General features: G+C 41.3%; 3 protein-coding genes across 6 annotated transcripts in view; 2 read left to right on the top strand and 1 right to left on the bottom strand.

Moving 5' to 3' along the window:
- Positions 1–651: 651 nt before the first annotated feature.
- On the top strand, positions 652–8387 carry creld1b (cysteine-rich with EGF-like domains 1b). Of its 3 annotated transcripts, XR_013788441.1 has the most exons (12): positions 657–948; positions 1415–1551; positions 1642–1724; positions 3365–3475; positions 3640–3731; positions 4329–4508; positions 4830–4925; positions 5024–5107; positions 5617–5712; positions 5823–5963; positions 6432–7672; positions 7722–8387. XR_013788441.1 is itself a non-coding variant. In XM_079489217.1 (11 exons), exons 2-11 carry the CDS (start codon positions 1432–1434, stop codon positions 6650–6652), a joined length of 1224 nt encoding a protein of 407 aa, XP_079345343.1. In that variant the 5' UTR covers positions 652–948; positions 1415–1431; the 3' UTR covers positions 6653–8387. The 3 variants fall into 3 exon arrangements, 2 of the variants coding, with proteins under 2 accessions (XP_079345343.1, XP_079345342.1); XM_079489217.1 differs by having other exon boundaries at positions 652–948; positions 3365–3479; positions 3644–3731; positions 6432–8387; XM_079489216.1 differs by having other exon boundaries at positions 6432–8387.
- Positions 8388–9441: 1054 nt separating this feature from the next.
- On the bottom strand, positions 9442–14196 carry mbd4 (methyl-CpG binding domain protein 4). 2 transcript variants are annotated; one of them, XM_079489052.1, is made up of 8 exons: positions 14069–14196; positions 13649–13955; positions 11561–12399; positions 10795–10860; positions 10470–10604; positions 10167–10316; positions 9969–10072; positions 9442–9714 (listed from the first exon to the last, which is right to left on the bottom strand). In XM_079489052.1, exons 1-8 carry the CDS (start codon positions 14148–14150, stop codon positions 9640–9642), a joined length of 1758 nt encoding a protein of 585 aa, XP_079345178.1. In that variant the 5' UTR covers positions 14151–14196; the 3' UTR covers positions 9442–9639. The 2 variants fall into 2 exon arrangements, with proteins under 2 accessions (XP_079345178.1, XP_079345179.1); XM_079489053.1 differs by lacking the exons at positions 9442–9714; positions 9969–10072 and having other exon boundaries at positions 10179–10316; positions 10784–10860.
- Positions 14197–14290: 94 nt separating this feature from the next.
- ift122 (intraflagellar transport 122 homolog (Chlamydomonas)) overlaps positions 14291–20115 on the top strand; it is a 59847-nt gene continuing 54022 nt past the window's right edge. The window contains exons 1-7 of the mRNA XM_079488739.1: positions 14291–14429; positions 16207–16273; positions 16996–17080; positions 17645–17723; positions 17826–17902; positions 18178–18244; positions 18353–18499. Of these exons, the coding sequence (XP_079344865.1) occupies positions 14371–14429; positions 16207–16273; positions 16996–17080; positions 17645–17723; positions 17826–17902; positions 18178–18244; positions 18353–18499 (581 nt within the window). The 5' untranslated portion in view covers positions 14291–14370. The remainder of the gene's footprint in view (positions 14430–16206; positions 16274–16995; positions 17081–17644; positions 17724–17825; positions 17903–18177; positions 18245–18352; positions 18500–20115) is intronic.

The following is a 20115-nucleotide window of genomic DNA, read 5'->3' as shown; positions in this document are numbered from 1 at the left end:
GAAAATCTCAATAAAGTACTGTATCAGAGCTATGAGTGTGCGTGCGGCTTTTCATTGGCATGCACTTCATCAATACAGAGGTGTGCATGTTTCACATAATTTGAGCCTGACATGGTTTTGTTTTGCTATTGACATTTGAGATACACATGCATTCAATTTTTATTTTTATTTTATAGTAGTTTCCTTTGGCACAACTTACATTTTTTGTTTGGCTTCACTTTATGCCAGTGAATAATTGCAAGGACCCCCAATTTGATATGCATTAGGCCATTTGATAAGATTTCTTTCAATTTTCTTTATTTGTTTTAATCTCTGGGGCCTTAATCTACAAGATGACCAAATGATTTCGTCCAGAATTCCTTTAGTGTACTGTGGGATTACTATAAATCAGCGGTTCTCAAAATGGGGTCCGACGCGGGGACCCCAGGCCCAGGGTCCTTGAGAAGAACGCTAGGATTTTCATTTTATAGTGTAGAGAGTTTTCAGTGGTTTCGGTGGCCTAATTATCCAATTTGGGGGAGTCCTTTAATAAAAAAGTATGAGAAGTTGAACCACTGTTATAAATCATTTAGCTGGGTCATTTAGCTGGGACCTCCCACAAGGACCCCATGGCGACCCCCACAGCTGTTGTGGCACACCGTCTGTCGTGCACGCAGCTGGCACATCGGCCGTCAGTGATTGGTCGATTAAAGTGACTCCCAGGGGATGTGGGCGTGGCCCGGCTTGCTGCAGCCTCAGCAGCTGCAAAGACAGACGGAGAGAGAGAGAGAGAAGCCTCTCGTTTTACTGTAGCTTTAGCAGACAACGTCCCTCTGCGAAGTGGCTAATACGTGGGATATTACTGTGGCGTAAAATGGAGGTTAACTTGTGTTTATGATTGTTTGTGCGAGGAGGTGCCACCGCGGAACCAGAAGCAGCAGTCGATCTGCCACTAACCGCATATTCCAGGTAGGACCAGGCGAAATAGCAAGAGAAAAATAACAAAGCCCAGTTAATTAAACGACTTAGTTAATTGCCTCTTGCGATGATTTACAGTTCCTTATTACTGAGTTGATTAAAATCAATTTCAAAAGACATTAAAACGTGGCTTGTTTGTGGTTGTAGCAGCAGCACACGCTAGTAGCTTCTTATTGACCTTAGCTAGGTGCTAAAACTGGCTAACTGATCTTGGTACTGATGCTGAGCTGGCTGAGGATGCATAGATGGAGCATCCCTGAGACTATAGCTCTAATGCGTTGCAACGCATTAGAGCTATGGACCAGAGCTACCCTGACTTGACTATAGGACTTGTTAACTATCTGCAAAAGATAAAGCTGTTCACATAATATTCACTCAAAGGAAATCATTATAATGTATTGTTCTAACTTAAATTACAGCTGAAACATTTATCTTCATTGTGTGCACATCATTTCAGGAATTGAATAGTCAGACATGTGGTGGTGGTCGTGGCCCTTCCTGTCGGCCTTTGTACTCCTGTCAGAGCTCTCGGTGGTGAGGGTTCAGACAGCACCATGCCAGACCTGCCGAAAACTCACAGAGAATTTCATTAAGGTACCATGCCACTACAGTACTACATACAGCACTTACATTTAATGCTTGTGTTGTTTTAAGCCATTATATATATATATTTACACTCTGCAGGGCTTGGAGAGAACAGCCAATAAAAACTTTGGGGGCGGAAACACAGCCTGGGAGGAGGAGAAGCTGGCTAAGTATGCCCGCAGGTAAGACTATTTGCTGCATTAGAAAATTAGTTTTGGGCTTAATCCTTTGGTTCCCAAACGTTTTAACTTGAGTTGAGACCCAAAAGAGACATTTGTTGTCTCCCCGGGACGCAAAAGTGAAATAGACGATCTACAAGCTCACAATGCAAATGTATTAATTAAATTATTTAGATTTATTATTATTATTTTAAAATGTGTATAAAAATCACACTTGTGTGAAGTGAGGGGCGCTCTTATCATCACCTGATGAAATTGAAAGAGGTTAGTGAACTGGTCTTTTCCAGGGCATCAAAAGGCTCAGCTTTAAGCATCACAAAATTAGGCCATACAAAAAGTGTGTGGAGGACATGGTAGGGCACATTATGGTGTATGCTTAAAGGAGAATCTAGGTACTTTTTCGTGGATAGTAGTCGGTCATTTGGAGCAATACAATCCTGACTGCAGACCATGTTGATGGAGAAATTGAGTTCTCCTGCTCACCAAGCTTTACTGGCTGAGACTGCGTAGACTAGACTGACTAGTGCCTATATGTACCTGCATGTGTCTGCATTGCACACAATCGACCTCAGGCAGATTCTACAAATGTCTTCTAAAAAGTTTTCTGAAAAACACTCAGTGGTTTTCAAACTTTTTCATGTCAAGGATTCCCAAATTGATATGTATTTGGCCGCTGACCCCATCTCAAAATAGTTCCAGTACCAGGGACCCCCAGAAGCAAAGATTTAAGTTCAAAATATTAGCTTTAAAAAATATATACATTCAAAGATTTTCACACAGTTTCAAGATTTGCTGTAAATTATTCTCCCCAATTTAGTCGTTATGACAAATTAGTTTCTCCCCACACACATTTCTGTGTTGTCACTGCTGTTGTATCCTACTGGAGTCACCTGCCAGTGAGGAGCCCCCACCAGGAGTGTGTAGATTCTTCGTCCTATTCATCCCGCCCAACATTCCCTGCTGACAGGTGCCACCCCAGCCCGTAGGAGTACATTTCAATGACCATGAATTCAATATCACCCTCCCTGCCCGGCTTCCCTCTCCAGAACACACGGGCCAATTGTGTTCCCACAAATGCCAGACAAAGCTGGATGCACCACGGTGGATTCTAACCCACAACCTCTGTGGTGGTGGGCAGGGACTTTACCACTGTGCCACCCGAGCACCCTCAAGTATATCTGCTATTTTTGGACGAGTACCGTATCTGCTATTATTGAATAGCAACACTTTTTAGAAAAAGGCAGATTCACACCTAGAAAGGTTTGTGACAGGTGCGTAGGAAAAAGTGCATACAGTATTTTCAAAAGGGGATCTCTGAATAACAAAGAATGGGACCCACACACTGTCAGGAACTCGCAAATAATGTTGCTCTTTATTTCGACGTTTCGGTCGTTAAACCGTCGTCAGGACAGACAATGTTTTTGCAAGTTCCTGACAGTGTGCTATTCTTTGTTATTCAAAGATCCTGTTTTGAATAGCAACACTAAAATCTAAAATAACAGAGATACTTTCCTGGTTTTAATGGGTTAAAGAGCAGAAGGGTGATAGATAGATAGATAGATAGATAGATAGATCTGAAAATGCTGCATAATCATTTTATTATAGTCTTCTTTAAATTGCTAACTGTTAGTCCTGTGTTTTAGTGAGACTCGTCTTCTGGAGATTGTGGAGTCTGTATGTGAGAAAACAGACTTTGAATGTAACCAACTGCTGGAGCAGATCGAGGATCAAGTGGAGACATGGTGGTTCCATAGGCAAGTATAAATAATGCCTCATATCACGAACAAAACTATATATCATGTATGTCATCATTGATAGTTTTTGTTTTAATGTTTTACTGTTAAAACCGATTCTTTACATTTAAGGTATATTCCACATTCATGGTGATATAATTATGATTGTTTTGTGTGTCGTGCAGACAGGAGGAAGCCCCAGACTTAGTTGAGTGGCTGTGTATACAGGAGCTGAGAGTTTGCTGTCCACCAGGACGCTTTGGACCAGACTGCACAGGTTTGGAATTATACATTGTTCATGTTTATTCTAGGGTTTTTTATCCAGCAGGGCCACAATTGGCCGTGTTCAAGGGATGGAAGCCAGACAGGGAGGGCAATTTCAAAACCAAAAGTACTTAATATGCAAGATACAGTAGTTCACACGAGTGTAAGAAAACATTGGGGTGTAATATCACAATTTTTTCTTGAACTGATTCTCAAGCATGCATACATTATTTTTGTTGAAGTTATACTGAGTAGTATATTGTCACAACTGTACAAGTGAGAAAAGTAATAAATGTCACTCTTCATCCCCAAACTCAGCAACGGGGGAAAGCTAATGCCACATTTACTACATTTACGCCACTTGTCTGTATAGCATTGCGTATCGCTGCACTTTTCTGCATTGAGATTACCATAGATCATTTAGATCCCACGAACAGAGGTGTGGCTGGGATCTACAGCCTGAAAGGCTTTGTCACCTTTTGTTATAAATTAACAAGCGGTGATATTGGTTGCAGGCTGAAAGGTTGACACAAAACCAAACCTTAGCGTGTGCATTTGTAATGTTGTGGTTTTGATTCCATGCGGTTGTCTGTCGTTTTGAATGTTACAGAGTGTCCGTCTGGCCCAGGAGGAGTCTGCGGAGGTCTGGGCCGCTGTGAAGGGGAAGGTACCCGCTTGGGAGGTGGAGAGTGCGTCTGTGACCCTGGATACTCGGGTCCTCTGTGTCAGAGCTGTGCTGATGGCTACTACAGAGAGTGGGGTTCCAACCACAGTGCAGGAGCCTGCGCAGGTATTCATTCACCAACTCATTCAGTTCTTCACATTAGGGGTGTAACAGTTAATTTAACAATGCGTTGTGAGGTTGTAGATCAGCTGTTTATGCCATTTTTGCTCAACACAGTATACAATAAAGTATTAGAGAGTGGTGGTTAATCTGACTAATCTATTTAGTTGATTCTAAAAAAATCAATTGGAATTATTTGAATTAAGATAATTGACAGTTTTAGCACTTAATTTATAGGACCTTTTCTTCCAGCTTGCAGCAGGATTGCCTCAAGCCAAGACTAAGGAACTGACTCTTGCCTTTCTCTCTTTTTTTGATCACGTGTAGCTTGCTACCTCTCGTGTAATAAATGCACAGGTCCACAAGACTACAAGTGTCTGGACTGCAAATCAGGCTGGATGCTCCATGATAACAAGTGTGTTGGTGAGTCCTGCCCGGAAGGTCACATGTTAAACGCAGTTAATGATTTTGTCTGCTCTTGGCATTTGTGTTGCTTAACTTTCCCTGCATGCCTCGTTTAGATATCGATGAGTGCGGCACAGAGCTGGCCCGCTGCCCCTCTAACACCTACTGTCACAACACAGATGGATCATATGAGTGCAGAGGTAAGCTCCATTGTGTGTGTGTGTGTGTGTGTGTGTGTGTGTGTGTGTGTGTGTGTGTGTGTGTGTGTGTGTGTGTGTGTGTGTGTGTGTGTGTGTGTGTGTGTGTGTGTGTGTGTGTGTGTGTGTGTGTGTGTGTGTGTGTGTGTGTGTGTGTGTGTGATCATTGCTGTGGAAATAGATATTTGTTGCAGATCCACGCACCTCAGCGCTTGTGTGTGATATGTTAGGAGTCGCATGGCGTATCACTGGTGTGGTTTGGGCCTTATCTATTGCACACAAAAATGCTGCTCTATTAAGCAAGCAGGTGGCGAACAAACAATATGACATTTGTGTTGCACCTGTCTGACTAGCATTTTCACATAGATGTTTTTTAAACTGATTGACATGCAAGCTGACTTTATGTACTGTACATGCATTCTTCTATCATAAAATCACAGGTTCATGAGGGAGCTGCTATGATTGTTGTTTTTGTGGCTAAAAGCTAATCTCTCTGCTCTGCTTGTATGCAGGCTGTGATCAAGCATGTGTCGGGTGCATGGGTAGTGGTCCAGCCCGCTGCAGGAAATGCTCCCGTGGCTACCGGCTTAAAGGATCCAAGTGTCTTGGTAATGGATCACTTCTTTTGTATTTATTACTTATTACTCCTTTCTACATGCAATGCATGTTCTATCTAATTCTACTAATACAATCTGTCTTCCTTGTTTTGCTTGCACAGACATAGATGAGTGTAATGAACGTGCAATAGCATGCCCAGGGCTGAATGAGGCCTGTATCAACGAGGAGGGTTCCTTTCACTGTGACTGTGCTGAGGGCTTCATCCGAAGAGATAGCATATGTGTGGAGAACAAGCCAAATGGTATGTTAGTCAGACACACGCACGCACGCACACACACACACACACACACACACACACACACACACACACACACACACACACACACACACACACACACACACACACACACACACACACACACACACACACACACGTGTGAGCAGCTCTGAGCCATAGTTGATGAAACTGTAGGCTACTCTGTAATTCTTGCCTTCCCAAAAGTATCACAATATTTAGTTTTAAGGGGTGCGCATCACTCCATATACTGTACATATGTACTGAATCTAGAAATGGCTTATTTAAATTGATAATGAAAAATGAAAGTCGACAAATATGAATTTAACTAACCCAGTTCTGTAAGTGGTTTTCAATTTTGTACCACACTCAAAAGTTGGATTAAGTAGTAAACAGTGCATATTTACGCTATTTATTTGAAATAGTGTAAACATAACTGATACAAAACGTGTTGTGGTTTCTTCATCCCCTCAGTTGATCCAGATAAGGGCCTTTTTGATGACATACCAGAAGATGAGGTCCTGGTACTGCAGCAGATGTTCTTTGGTGTGGTGATCTGTGCACTTGCAACACTCGCCGCCAAAGGCGACATGGTCTTCACTGCCATCTTCATCGGGGGTGTGGCTGCTATGGCGGGATACTGGCTGACGGAGAAAGGAGACGCCATATTGGATGGGTTCCTCAAGGGACGCTAAATCCTCTCTGTGATCCAAGGTTTCGAGCGAAGAACTTGGAATGGGAGCCAAGAAGGCTAGAGAAGATTCCTGTGGGACAGGAACGTATTTCTGCAATGCTAGCCTACCAGGGATTTATTTGCAGGTTTGGGGAAGTACTGAATAGTTCATATTCATAGTTTTATGAATACTGTATATGTAGAAAGATTAAGAACTTGAAGGCAAGAAATCATAATGCGAGAGTGAGGCCATATAAGGGAACTGAGCTATTGGAGCCAGGATTCTTGAAGAACGGACACTGCTGCACTGATAATGGAGCTGAACTTGATTCCCTACCTTAGCGTCCTTGGAAACGGGCAACCGCTTTGAATGTTATCAACCGATAATCACCAATATGTTCTTATCGAGACCAATGGATGAGTATGGACAACGCGAGTAGGCGACTAGGAAACACGGAAGTGAATTTACTGCCGCTGAAGTGAAAACATTGTGAAACTGCGCTATACAACAGCTTCACTTTGTGTTTACTTACGTGGCTGGTTAAGACTGAGGTTAGGGTTAGATTTAGGGTTAGTAGTCGGACAACGTGCCAAATGCAACGTCGGACAATGGCTGACATCAATATGTAGGAAATGTCCATACTGGCTCCATTGCATGGTCTTGATAAGGGCTGCCTGATGACGGAGATTAAATCATATTAAATCATATGATAACATCTGAAACCGCTAAAACAGGCTTAACCACTTAAACCCTAGCGTTGATACGGTGAACATTCAGCAAAAATAACAGATCTACAAGCTCATAACTTGTCGTAATGTGACACGTTGTGAGCTTATAGATCAGCACATTTTCTGTGTGGAAAAAGGAGGGGCCCAGGATAGACCCCCGGGGGACTTTGGTCAACGAAGTATATAGGGTTTAAATGGTTAAATGAATACGACCTCAGCTGATTGTTAACCAAGTTATGCATTTGTGCGTTTCATCCAACCAAAATGTTGCTCAAGAAATGATGTCTTCTTTCTCTCACACACCTGAGAATTTGTCACATACATGTTTCATTTATTCCATAGGATAAGTAGGACAGAGCCAGGTCATTAAAACCTTTGGCTTGCTGCTATGGATATGGAGCCGACCACTTACTCCTGACAAATCTATTGGAAACACTGGTATTTATCCACTATACCACTGGTCAATCTATTGGAAACACTGGTATTTATCCACTATACCACTGGTCATTTTATGTCTGTTATGATTTTCTACCCATCTACTTTTGAGAGATGGTTCCTTTGGTCTGAATGCATGAGAATAGGATTTGCAATGAAGGTGATGTACTGCCTTTTATTTGTTCATTTCTTCGTCTGATAGGCATGGAACTTTGGAAGACTGAATTTAACTGCTGCTTCAGTGCTTCATCACTACTATTTTTTTAATGGTTTAAGAAACTATGAATCTATGGGAGAATTTGCCGTGGATAAAATGTCAATCATCAAAACCATAGTTTTATTTTTAACTTATTTCTACTGCAATATTTTAGAGAAGTATTGATATATGCTGTTTTGCTACATGCAAAGTTTAAGAAATTCTACAAATGAAATATTTAATATCCGTCCTTTTTTTGTTTTGTCAGTACATTTCAGACTTTGTGTCAACCATGAAAATGCTTAGTCAACACTGTATTTAATTATCATTCACTCATGTTATTTATTTATGTTGAGCTTTGTTTGCACTTTCAATAAAAGTAGTATTGAGAATAATGCTCTGGTTGTGGAATGTCTGTTGGATTAATTTCCGAGGGTCAGGTGACAGTTTCTTGGTCGTAGGGTTGTAGCCCATTAACTGTCTGGAGTGGAACTCCAGTTAATGGGGTTGAGTCATAGTCGTTCTGTCTCTTTCACAGCCTCCAGGGAACGCACTAATGCGCTGTCCTTACATCTCTGCTCCATTAGCTACACACACACACACACACAGAGAGACACACGATGAGTGAAAACCCGAACATTAGCTTATCAATGTAACATGAGAGCATTCTCCATCAGAGTACAGATTAGATTCCACTGGTGTTACAGATAGTATCTTAACAAACATGCAATGGATGTGTTTGTTATTCTGACTATACAACTAGCCTGGTTTATGCAAGCATAAATCAGGTTGTCACACTCTGTCCTGAGTGAAGGTTGGGTGTGCCAAAGGCACTTGAATTAGTTCTCAAAAATACTCAGATTACTCAAAATAGTCAAATAATCAAAAATACTAAAGTATCATTTTCCAATTAGCAGGAATACTCAAAATACCCAAAATACTCCAAATATTGAAAATATCAAAGCAGTCCTTCGATGCAATCAATTGTTTTATTCACCTTTAAGCGTCCAGAGCAAAACAAGAAGTGGTGTCCCAGGCCAGCAAACAAATATACTATTTACAACAAGAACTGGCCAGGTTGGGAAGAGGTCCTCACAGCTCCAGATTCAGCCCTACTGGCAGTGGCAGGTTAGCACGGCTTACTACTTTATTTCACGTTGTGTATATTCCTGCATTCTATTCATCCTCCCTCCTGCTGTTAAGGTTTTTAAAGAGGGTTTTGTGTGTCTTACGTGTTCTTTTTAATCTTATGTTTGTCGTCATTTGTTCCCCTTTTTGTTTCATTATTATCCACTAGTATTCTCTCTATTATTATTATCCTGTTGTATGCTGCATAAGTGACAAATTAATCCCTCTTGATTCTTGAAATGAATATATGTACATAGATACATCAATACATGAATAACATTTTGATCATAACAAGATTTATAACTATAATAATAGCTCAAACCTTGTACAAAAGTAGAAAAACATATTTAATCAACATTGCATACAATTACAAAGAGAGGCAAACACTACCTATACAGTAAGGTATTCAGAGATGAGTTCAAAATGACATAATTGTTGGATTTGATTTCTTCTGCAGTGATATAACTCATCATGCATGCTACACACTTGTCTCTTGAAGGTTTGTCATCCGTTATCACGTTTCAGATTCCAAGCTGCTCATGGTTCTCCCACAGCCAGGCATGATATTTGTTTAACTTGTGATCTTTTGGAATCACCTATAGATACACAAAAAAGCAAAGTGTTTATTATAAATGTATATTACATGGTATAGTAAGCCACTAGTCTCACATAACCAGACGATCCGAGATCTCTGCCTTCATACGTTTGGTGACATCTAAATTCAATGAATGGGCTATGGACGGTGGATACAATACAGAGGACCAATACAAAGACTGCAGGGTGGTCGCTCCTTCACACTCAGACGGTATCATGATTGGTTTCCAAAGCAATGTATTCTATTTGCACTCACCTCTCTCCATTCTTCCACATAGAAGATCCTGTAGGAATCATTGCCGTACTTTCCAATGCCATGCAGCTCTATGGGGTACCGCCACTGTTTAGTGAGATATTCCTCTGTACAGAAGGAAATTGACTGTGAGATATTGTCATGTCAAAATGACATACATCCATATAAATTACATTTCAAAGGCATAAGATAGGAATTCACCGGAAAAGCGGATGAGTGTCTTTGCTCTGAGCTCTTTTAAACCCAGTGGCTGTAGAAGTTCAGATATGGGCTTCCAGTCCGCCTGGCGGGTTACCTCTGCAGACGGGTAAAGCTCAAAGAAACGCCACAACATGGGAATTGCCACCTTACCTAGTGTATAAAAGATGAGAATTGTATGAGAAAGAATACTCGTTGAAAGAATGAGTATTGCAGCTGTGTGTGTGTGTGTGTGTGTGTGTGTGTGTGTGTGTGTGTGTGTGTGTGTGTGTACAAGTTTGATTGCATGTGTGTTGGTCTCATCACCACTGGTTTTGTTTAAAAATATGGTAGCCACCAGAAGCTTCCAACTGTCATGGAACAAGGTTTCCTGTACAAGGTTGAATGGGGACCTGGGAGGAGTCCACTTCTTGAATGCTTTTCTCCTGGGGGGACTCGGGCCTGTATACAGGTGGAAGACATGTCTTTAGAAGTCACACACAGAACTTCCCATCATCCTACAAAGGCCACAGGTGATTAATAGGCATACTTCCGACATAGCAAACAATGGATGTTATCACTACTGTCTCATGTTTCAAAGAACCATGTACTGTACATGTACCGGTAACCATGTAACTCACTGAACTATTACCATCTCTCAGTGACTTCACACTGAAATAAGGACTGGTTTTCCGGTTGTCTCCCAATAGTTTGGAATCTGGGGAGAAACAATTACATATTTAGCATGTAGATCTGTTTCGAAATCATGAAATGTATACACACAAAGGACGCATTTTTTATGACTGAAGTCTAGACAGAGCTGTCAGACTGCATAGTGGACTATACCCAAGAGGAAAATTAGCAAGAGAGGCCAACTTTGCTTTACTTCCCGTATCGGCGTGAGGTGGGCGGTAACATTATTAGGAGACGGGAAGAATGTTTGAGTCTATTCATTTCCAATGAGAGAATGAACGTGAACACTTTATCCCAGCAACAAACTCTCGCGAGATTTGAGATGAGTCCGGAAGCCTCTCTCTGTACACATAGGGGGCTCTGGCCCCATATTTAAGATGACAATATGTGAATATTAATAATATTCACATAACGTGAAATGAATGGACATATTAAAAGTGAAATAAAATGTGTGTTCCAATGCTTAATAATATAATTTTTCATAAATGTCTTAGACTCTTGGTTGATGGGGGCTGATTTTGACATTTGCCATATAATGCTCTCAATGCTCATCCACATGACGTTGTCAGTGTTGTTGTCAGCCTGGGAGAGGGGGTGGGGGAGAAGCAAACGATGCCTACTATATTTAGGAGACCATTTGTAGGCTTTGTGTACCATTTTGCCTATTAGTGGCTCCAATGAAGTTGGCCCATCTTCATAAATAGACCATCTTTGACTATACTCACAAGTCTGGGAATCTCTCATGGGTGAACAGTGCCCACTGCTGGTGTCAGGCGATACGACTTCTTCTGAATTCCTCTCACTGTCAGCATCAGCCTCCAGGTCTGCAGGAGGCTTCATGTCACAATCTTCCTGACTTTTTATGTCATCATCTGCGCTCTGCTCAGCCTCACTGTCGGTGGCAGTCTCAACAGTCAGTCGTGGGGCCGAAGGAAGCAAGACAGCCTGTGCATCCTCTTGACTGGTACACGTGTTCTGTGGGCCAGCGGGAGTGCCCAGTCTGAGTAGCTTCTCTCTCAGCAGGCCCCTCCTCTGACTGCTTTTCTCCAGGTTAACGTCCTCCACTGCTGTTGAAGAAGACAACTGAAGAGAGGTCTGCTCGCTGCAGTTCACGGTCCCGTCAATTTCCTCACTAGAACCGTGAAACAACTCCGTGTCCTCCTCTGTTGTGATTTCACCATTTTTGCTACAATCTTTCTTTCTGCTTATATTTCCCTCTTTGATGTCACATTTGAGCAAAGGAGAACTGTCCGTATTGTGCTTAGCCATGATGCTTTGTCCTCCTGTGATGTTCTTCTGCTTGTGGGCTGCAGAAGGGACACTTTTGGTTTTACTTGGAGGTTGGTGGTCCAGTATTTCAGTATCTTCTTTCGTTGTCCTCCGTCTATGTAGCCCTTCTTTCTTTCTCAGACTTTTTTTATTGACGCAGAGGAGTGGTGGATCTGTGACACTGCAACGCTTGGATTTAGTGAAATCAAAGAGATCTATCTGTAGGTCATCCACTCTGTCTTTTAAAAGGAATGCTTGCAGAGATGCTCTGGACCGGAACATCTGCCCCTGGGGACTTTAACAAAAGAGTGATCTGTATTAGAAATGTTGTTGTACTGACCAAAATCTATTTGCCATTTAAAGGGGAATACCACTCATTTTCAACATTTTACTATGTCAATAATATACCTTAGAGTTGTTATGTGGAAATAATAAAAAGTCCCCCATAGAGTGCCGAAGTCCTGATGTCACTCGCTCAACCCCTGGTTCACAGAAGTAATTTCTCTATGGAGAATAACATGATGTCATCTTAAAATCATCTCATATAAGCATTGTGGTCCAAAAATAAACAAAGTGTCTCTGTGAAATTGTCGGGGAGGTGGCTCTGTGTCGTTCACGACCGTCAGTCACTCATATTTGATACTGTCTGTTTCTAGCGAAAATGTAACTAATTCAGCAGCAGTAACATTAGCGTTTTCCCTCAGTCAGTTGATTCTTCATATCCATATGAGTGAAACAGCCAGGATGACATGTTTATTTTTCAAACACAGTTCTTATATGAGGCGATCTAAAATCCTCCTATGGGGATTAAAATGTGGACTTGCGCCCTCTACCGATATTGACGTCAGACTTCGGTGCTCTATTCTGTGTTGCCTAGAACTGGAGGTCTGAAAAAAATCAGTAACACAGTATGATCGAAGTACATCTTTGTGATGTCACTGAGATGTACTTCATAATGTTACTGATTTCTTTCAGACCTCCAGTTCTATGCAACACAGAATGGGGGGACTTTTTATTATTTCCACACAACAACTCTAAGGTATATTAATGCAGTGGTTCCCAAAGTGGGGTCCGGCCGTCCGGGGACCTCCAGTGGTCCTTGAGGGAGTTCCAGGTTCCCAGCTAAGTGATAGTTTGGAACCAAATGCACCCTTATGGGTCTGTAACTCTGAGAGTGTACAAATGGAACCAAATGGACCCGTTTGTACACCCACAGAGTTAAATTAACATGGATTTTACTATATAAATTGGGGGTCCCAGAGATAGAAATGCCATTAAATGGGGGTCCGTAGCCTAATGCATGTCAAACTAGGGGGTCCTTGAAATTAAACGGGTTGAGAATCTCTGCTAGAGGCCTAGAGCCGTAAAAATCTTCTCTTATGGGGGTCCCTGGCATATCTTTTCAAAAGGGGTTCCGCAAGCTAATTAGTGTCAATTTGGGAGTCCTTGACGTGAAAAAGTACCACTGTATTAATGACATCGTAAAATGTTGAAATAAGCCTTGTGAGCTAAACATTAATTAACTGCAAACCCCAGAGAGTCACCTTGTAATGTAGACGTCTTCTTTGCCTGCTGACTTACCAGTTTTACGCTGCCTCACCACTCTTGTCCAGCCTGGGGGCATTTTAGAAGACTGACCTTCATCATCCTTGTTGTGACTTTCTGTCTCTCTGTCTTCTTTAGCCCCTGACTGAGCATCATTGAGATCCATATTTTGAGATGATCTCAAAATGGATCTCAATAAGATCTCATCTGTGTAATTAACAGTGATGAAGTGCCCTGATCTGTGCCATTGGCAAAATGAGTTCCAGCAGTCATCAGCAGTCATCTCTTTAGGAATAGAATTTCCATCTATGAATGGAAAGGAAAACACGGCATTATCGCTCTGCGATTACATTGATATAATAGCACGAGGATCACACATCCAAAGTGTTTCAAACATGCATCATTGCATCTGTTTTTACCTGAATGATCCAGTCTTTCTATAGCAAGCAAGCAAGGTAGAGCAAACTGCAAAGTTGGATGTGTAAACACAGTTCTGATCATCTGGTGCTCACGCACGCAACATCAACCGAACATAAACAAAGAAATTACGCCATGACGTTTTGGCGCGTACTCTAACCACGCCCCACACAGGAAGTATCAGAGCGGAGTCTGCGCAGTGGCGACACATTGAAGCCCAGAGTTACAACTGTGAGGCGAGCTAACTAAAGCAACAACAAACCTGTTGAAAACACACCAGGATTATAACGTAAACATTATCAGCATGAGAACCGTTCCCACGTGGATAGACAAAGTGCACGATCGTGATAAAGTTGAACAATGGTAAGAAAGAACATCTTTATTTGAGGTCAACAGCCATGCAGGGGGATGCTGCGATGTGTGGTTAGCAACGGCCGTTGCTATGTAAACTATTGCTAGCAATGGGAAATGAAATGCTCATCTACCCTTACATGATGCGTTATTGCGTTAATACTGTGTTACATTCAATTCAATTCAAAGGAGCTTTATTGGCATGAGAAAACAAACGTTTACATTGCCAAAGCAAGTGTCACAATATAATAAAAACAGTTTAAAATGGGGAGATTATATACAGTTGGAGGGGGTACAGCACTTTGTAAACAGAGCTATGTCACATTGCATCGTTATGTACATGTTAACAGGGTATGAAGCTTTTTTTTAAACAAATAGCAGCACTTTTTTGCATCCACTTTGGGACAAATTGCAGCATTTTTCTCAGGACTATTTATATAGTTATATAGTTAAATAGTATACAGAAAACTCAACATACAGTGGTGATAATGACGTTGTGACTGGCCTCATATGTTGTATTTGTGCTGCCATACATGGACATTTTCAGGCAAACAGAGGTAGAGCATTAAGCTACACTGTCGTTTACTTTGAATAAAGCTACAGATAGCTGCAGGTTGGCAGTTTGCTCTGCTGCAGGATACACAGGACGTACATGTTCGCTTTGCAAAATACTAACTGGACACAGCTATTTAACTTCAGCCATATAGAAAATACCATACAAATATTTAATGGTATATCTGAAAGCTTGCACACTTTTATAATAAATACATTTCCTTTTTGGACCTTAATATGCTCTACCTTAAGCCAATTAAAAATAAATAAAAATGACGTGATGGTGGTTTGCCAGCTGTTTAGAATGCAGTCATCTGGATCAGAGTAATAGTCCTTTGAATAATTCTCACACATTTTCAACACTAAATCTCTACACCCTCATTTTTTTACACTGTACCTGTACACAAAATATGTTTGTTTGTTTGTTTGTTTGTTTGTATGCTGCTGCACCACACTCTAAAGTCAAAAATAAGAGGTGTAGAGAGACATGCAATTGATTGCAGAAACTCTGCTCCTTGTGAAGGAGTATGTATGCACTAACTGACTGAGCCACCAGGCAACCCTTTACTTAGCTACTCAATGTGTTCAGGCTTTTACAGAGGCACATTCTACTGAAATGCCTTTTGAATGATGACAGTTTGAACCCCTGCTTATACGCACACACACAGGCACACGTGCAATCACACAGATACACTCATAGCGACTGCCTACACCCCAGCCACTTACCAATACCCTAGCAACCACCTGTTACACCCCAGCAGCCATTTAGTACACCCAAGAAGTAGAAACCACATATTACCAAATCAAAACCCTAACAACCACCTGTTAGCAACACCCTAGCAACCACTTGTTACACTCTTATCAACCACATTTAAGCACCAACTACAACCTAACAACACCCTCACAACTGCCCAACACGCTAATAGACTCCATATCATTCACCTTCTACACCCTAGCACCAGTCTAACAGCATACAATACCCAACAACACCCTAGTAAGTGCCACATACATTATAGGAACATCCTAGAAACTGTACTGCACACCATCTTTTTCAAGGCACCAACCAAATTCCTTGTACATGTAAATATGCTTGATATAATGAATTATTCTGAATGATTAATTGTTTTCTGCTTGCCTTGCCTACAGAAAATGGAAGCTCAGAATGATATTTGTTTGTGTGATTATCATTGTCTATCATCAAGATATAATATCATTCCATTGTCTTCCAACATCCCAGTATTTACGACCTTGCCTTCAAGCCAGATGGCAGCCAACTCATTCTTGCTGCTGGAAATCGTGTTCTGGTAAGACTGGCTTTTAAACAGTGGTGTAAACTTAGAGTACGGTAACTAAGTACATTTAGAGAGTCCGAGTCAAGACCGAGTGTGGGAGGGGGTCGAGTCTGAGTCAAGACTGAGACCAACGGTACAGAAAACACTGAGAAAGCCTATAGTCTATAAGTCTATAAGTGCCAGACAGCTCTCTTATAATGTTAATGTGATTGGGCTCCTCATAATATGAGTATAATACATTTATTGATGGGTATTATACATTTATTTCATTGCATTGTAGTGACTCGTTGGGGGAAGAGTCCCTTGGTCCGAGACCGAGTCAAGTCCAAGTCAAATTTACCGTAAGGGCGAGACCAAGACGACACCAATTAAAATGTGGGCTCGAGATCAGGCTCGAGACGAGTCAAGGACTCGGGCACTACAACACTAACACATTGTGAGCTTGTAGATCTGCTATTTTCAAAAGATTTTTTTAATGCATTTTATACATTTGAAAACTTGTGAAATGGGACATTCTGCATAATGAGTACTTTCTACTTGTGGTGTCAAAATTTCTTGAAGTACTTTTGTACTTTTACTCAAGTAAATTTAGAATTTAGAATTTCTGACTTTTACTTGTAACAGAGCATTTCTACACTGCAGTATTGACACTTTTACTTAAGTAAAGATTGTGAGTAATTTCTACACCACTGCTTTTAAAATGCCTCAACTCATCATCTCACTCCTCTTCGCAGGTGTACGACACAGGAGAGGGAACTCTTATTCAGCCCCTGAAAGGACACAAGGACACGGTGTACTGTGTCGCCTACGCCAAAGACGGTACTTTGCTAGTGGTTCCATTGTACATTTCAGAGTGCAGGGACAGCTGTCGTCTCACACAATGCTGCATTGTTCCCAGTGTTGATTTTGTCGACTAATACTATGACAAAATGTTTTCGGTGACTACCTTTTTTCACTGACGAAATCTAAATGAAAACTAAGCTATGATTGATGACTAAAACTAAGACTAAATATATTGACAATTTCGTCTAAAATGTTAGGAAGGGACTAGTGGACAAGAGATCCAGTATAAGTCATTTTACACTTGGTTGCATGCTGAAAATAGCAGATCTACAAGCTCATAACGCATCGCAGAGCGACATATTGTGAGCTTGTAAATCGTCTATTTTCAACAAGTGTCATTACGACGGCAACAAGGCCCACCAAAATACATTTTAGTCGACTAAATCAACTGTAGATTTAGTCGACTAAAATCTTATGATATTTAGTCGACTAACACTAAAACATTCCAGGTGACTAAAACTAAATTAAAACTATTCAAGAGACTATGACTAAAACTAAAATCACAATTTGCTGTCAAAATCAACCCTGATTGTTCTGCAGGGAAACGATTTGCGTCGGGGTCCGCAGACAAAAGCATCATCATCTGGACATCCAAACTGGAGGGCATTTTGAAATACACGTAAGGTTCTACCTTCACACATGGCTGTAGTGTTACTCCGTGCTCCATGGTCTTTCTTCAATTATTCTTTGTTTTGTTTCTCTTATATGTCTGTATCTGTAGCCACAATGACGCCATCCAGTGTGTTGCGTACAACCCTGTCACCCACCAACTAGCTTCCTGCTCCTCTGGGGACTTTGGTGAGTATATTTCACTATATTCGATCTACAAGCTCACAACGTGTTGTGATGCGGCAATTTGTGAGCTTGTAGATTAGTGGATTAGTTATTAGTTGTCAATTGTCATTACGATCCGCCATAGTCTGCTAAACAGATCAACGTGGGGTGAAATCACATCCACTCCACTCCTCGCGGGACTTCGTCACGACAGCGGTCAGAGACTGTGGCGGCTGGTGTTCTTCTTTTTATAGTTCTTCCTTGGTGCACCAGCTATGAACATACTATACTTGTTTCAGGTCTGTGGTCTCCAGAGCAGAAATCTGTTTCCAAACATAAAGTGAGCAGCAAGATAACATGCTGTGGGTATGTACAATAAACAAACCTGCTTTTGGTTATGACTATCTGCTACTTCACAGACCCTGTACTTTACCCTGACACATTTCCCTGACACATTTATTTCTTCATCTTCAGATGGACAAACGATGGCCAGTACCTGGCCCTGGGCATGATGAACGGAGTGGTGAGCATCCGGAACAAGAACGGGGAGGAGAAGGTTAAAATAGAGCGACCAGGAGGTTCCTCCTCTCCTATCTGGTCCATCGCTTGGAACCCTTCAAAGTTAGTCTTTTCTAAGCTATCTCCAGCATAATTGATTAATTAATTGATCAGTTAATCCAACTTTTATTTATATTCGAGAAAAACAAATTGACAAACAAGAGACTTCTTTTTCAAGTGTGCCAAGTTTATATTGGATATAAAAACGTAAAATAATGTAGCATAACCACATACTGAACTAATGCATAATGTTTGTGTAATGAATGGTTCTTTAAAGTTTTATTGATCGGCAGTCACCAGGATTTGTTAATCGTTTTCACACATGCATTGAGTGCAAGTGAAGGGCCCAGTTAGGACCAACAGGTGGCAGTGACGTTCTGTGAGAGAGCAGATGACAAAGCCGTGGATTGGAGCTCCTTTTGGGGACTGTGTGCTTCCTCTTTGACTCCTTTTTACAGCCAGAGCAGAAACGGAGAGAAGGGTTGGCTATTGTAGTGGTTCTGATAGTGGTTTTCTGGCTATATCGAGTTTCCCCATCTCTCCAGCTCTTCAATAATCAGACTTTATTTTTTCAGGTGGGTTGCAAATTTTCAGCCGATCAGTAGAGAGTACCCATTCGTCAGCTTCATTTTTATAGTGTTCCAATTCCCATTTTGTCTACTTATGTTTTGGCGTCATCACTTCATTTCACTTACTAATACTTCTCTATCCTGACTGGATAAAATTGGTTTCCCAACCTGAAAAATGTCTTTCAAAACCTATAAAAAAAATTGCCATGCCGTGATGCATTGTGAGCTTATAGATTGGCTATTTTTGCTATTCGTCATACAAGTAAAGGGACATGTCTCAAAAACAACGGTATGCATGCGTGCGTGCTTGAGTTGTGTGTGTGGGGTCTTAGCTTTTTCAGATGGGGGGTCTCCAGGAAAAAAACCCACTGAGTAGAGAATATGGGACAGGTGTGTGGAAATAGAAGTTCCCACACACAGTTTTTCACAGGAGTTTACATGCACATAGACAGCAGGTGCTGGGTTAAGTGCAACGCATAGTTTGAAACAAGCAGATTCTGTACATCAAGCCAAATCCTGACTTATTTTATGAATACAAAACTAGACAATATTTTGATTCATGGTATGGTAGATCTTTGCCAGGTCAATTTAAAACACCTGTTCAGTCATTCAAAATACATAGACTTCATCGTCACAGGTGGTGCTAATGTAAACATTGTTGTGATCATAAATAACATGTGGTGAGAGAATATATGCAGTAGAACTAGTTATACCGATTTGCATGATAAAATATGTACGAGTAATGTACAGAAATGTGTTTTACCAAAATCTGCCTCATGCTGGCGCTATAACCGGCAGATGTGGCATTTCTTCCTAGTGGGAATGTGTGTGCATAATTTCACGGAAATCGCACGCTGTGTTAATTATGAGGCATTTTGTTGGAAATGGACAAATCCTGCAAACTTTGGAAGGCAATCTTAGAGATTGGGGATGGAATATGGGTAAGCGGACAGGTCCGTATTGATCACATGACTGTAGAGATGGTGTGTAGCGATTTGCGTGATGTATGGATAAAATCTGTACGAGAAATGTGTTTTGCTAAAATAGGTTCGCCGTTGGCATCCAGGGAGTGTGTGTGCACAGTTTGGCATCGACTGGGCCTACGGTGCC

This window comes from Electrona antarctica, assembly GCF_951216825.1.
Source record: "Electrona antarctica genome assembly, chromosome: 2".
NCBI lineage: Eukaryota > Metazoa > Chordata > Actinopteri > Myctophiformes > Myctophidae > Electrona > Electrona antarctica.
The sequence above is the reverse complement of the archived record's forward strand: the minus strand, read 5'-3'. Positions and strand labels throughout refer to the sequence as shown.

Coding starts and splice junctions, on each gene's coding strand:
- creld1b (XM_079489217.1), top strand. CDS start 1,432: ATGTGGTGGTGGTCGTGGCCCTTCCTGTCGGCCTTTGTACTCCTGTCA. Junction 4,509..4,829: donor CAGTGCAGGAGCCTGCGCAG/GTATTCATTCAC, acceptor GATCACGTGTAG/CTTGCTACCTCTCGTGTAAT. Junction 5,713..5,822: donor TAAAGGATCCAAGTGTCTTG/GTAATGGATCAC, acceptor TTGCTTGCACAG/ACATAGATGAGTGTAATGAA.
- mbd4 (XM_079489052.1), bottom strand. CDS start 14,150: ATGATCAGAACTGTGTTTACACATCCAACTTTGCAGTTTGCTCTACCT. Junction 13,956..14,068: donor AGAAAGACTGGATCATTCAG/GTAAAAACAGAT, acceptor TTCCATTCATAG/ATGGAAATTCTATTCCTAAA. Junction 12,400..13,648: donor GAAGACGTCTACATTACAAG/GTGACTCTCTGG, acceptor CTTTTGTTAAAG/TCCCCAGGGGCAGATGTTCC.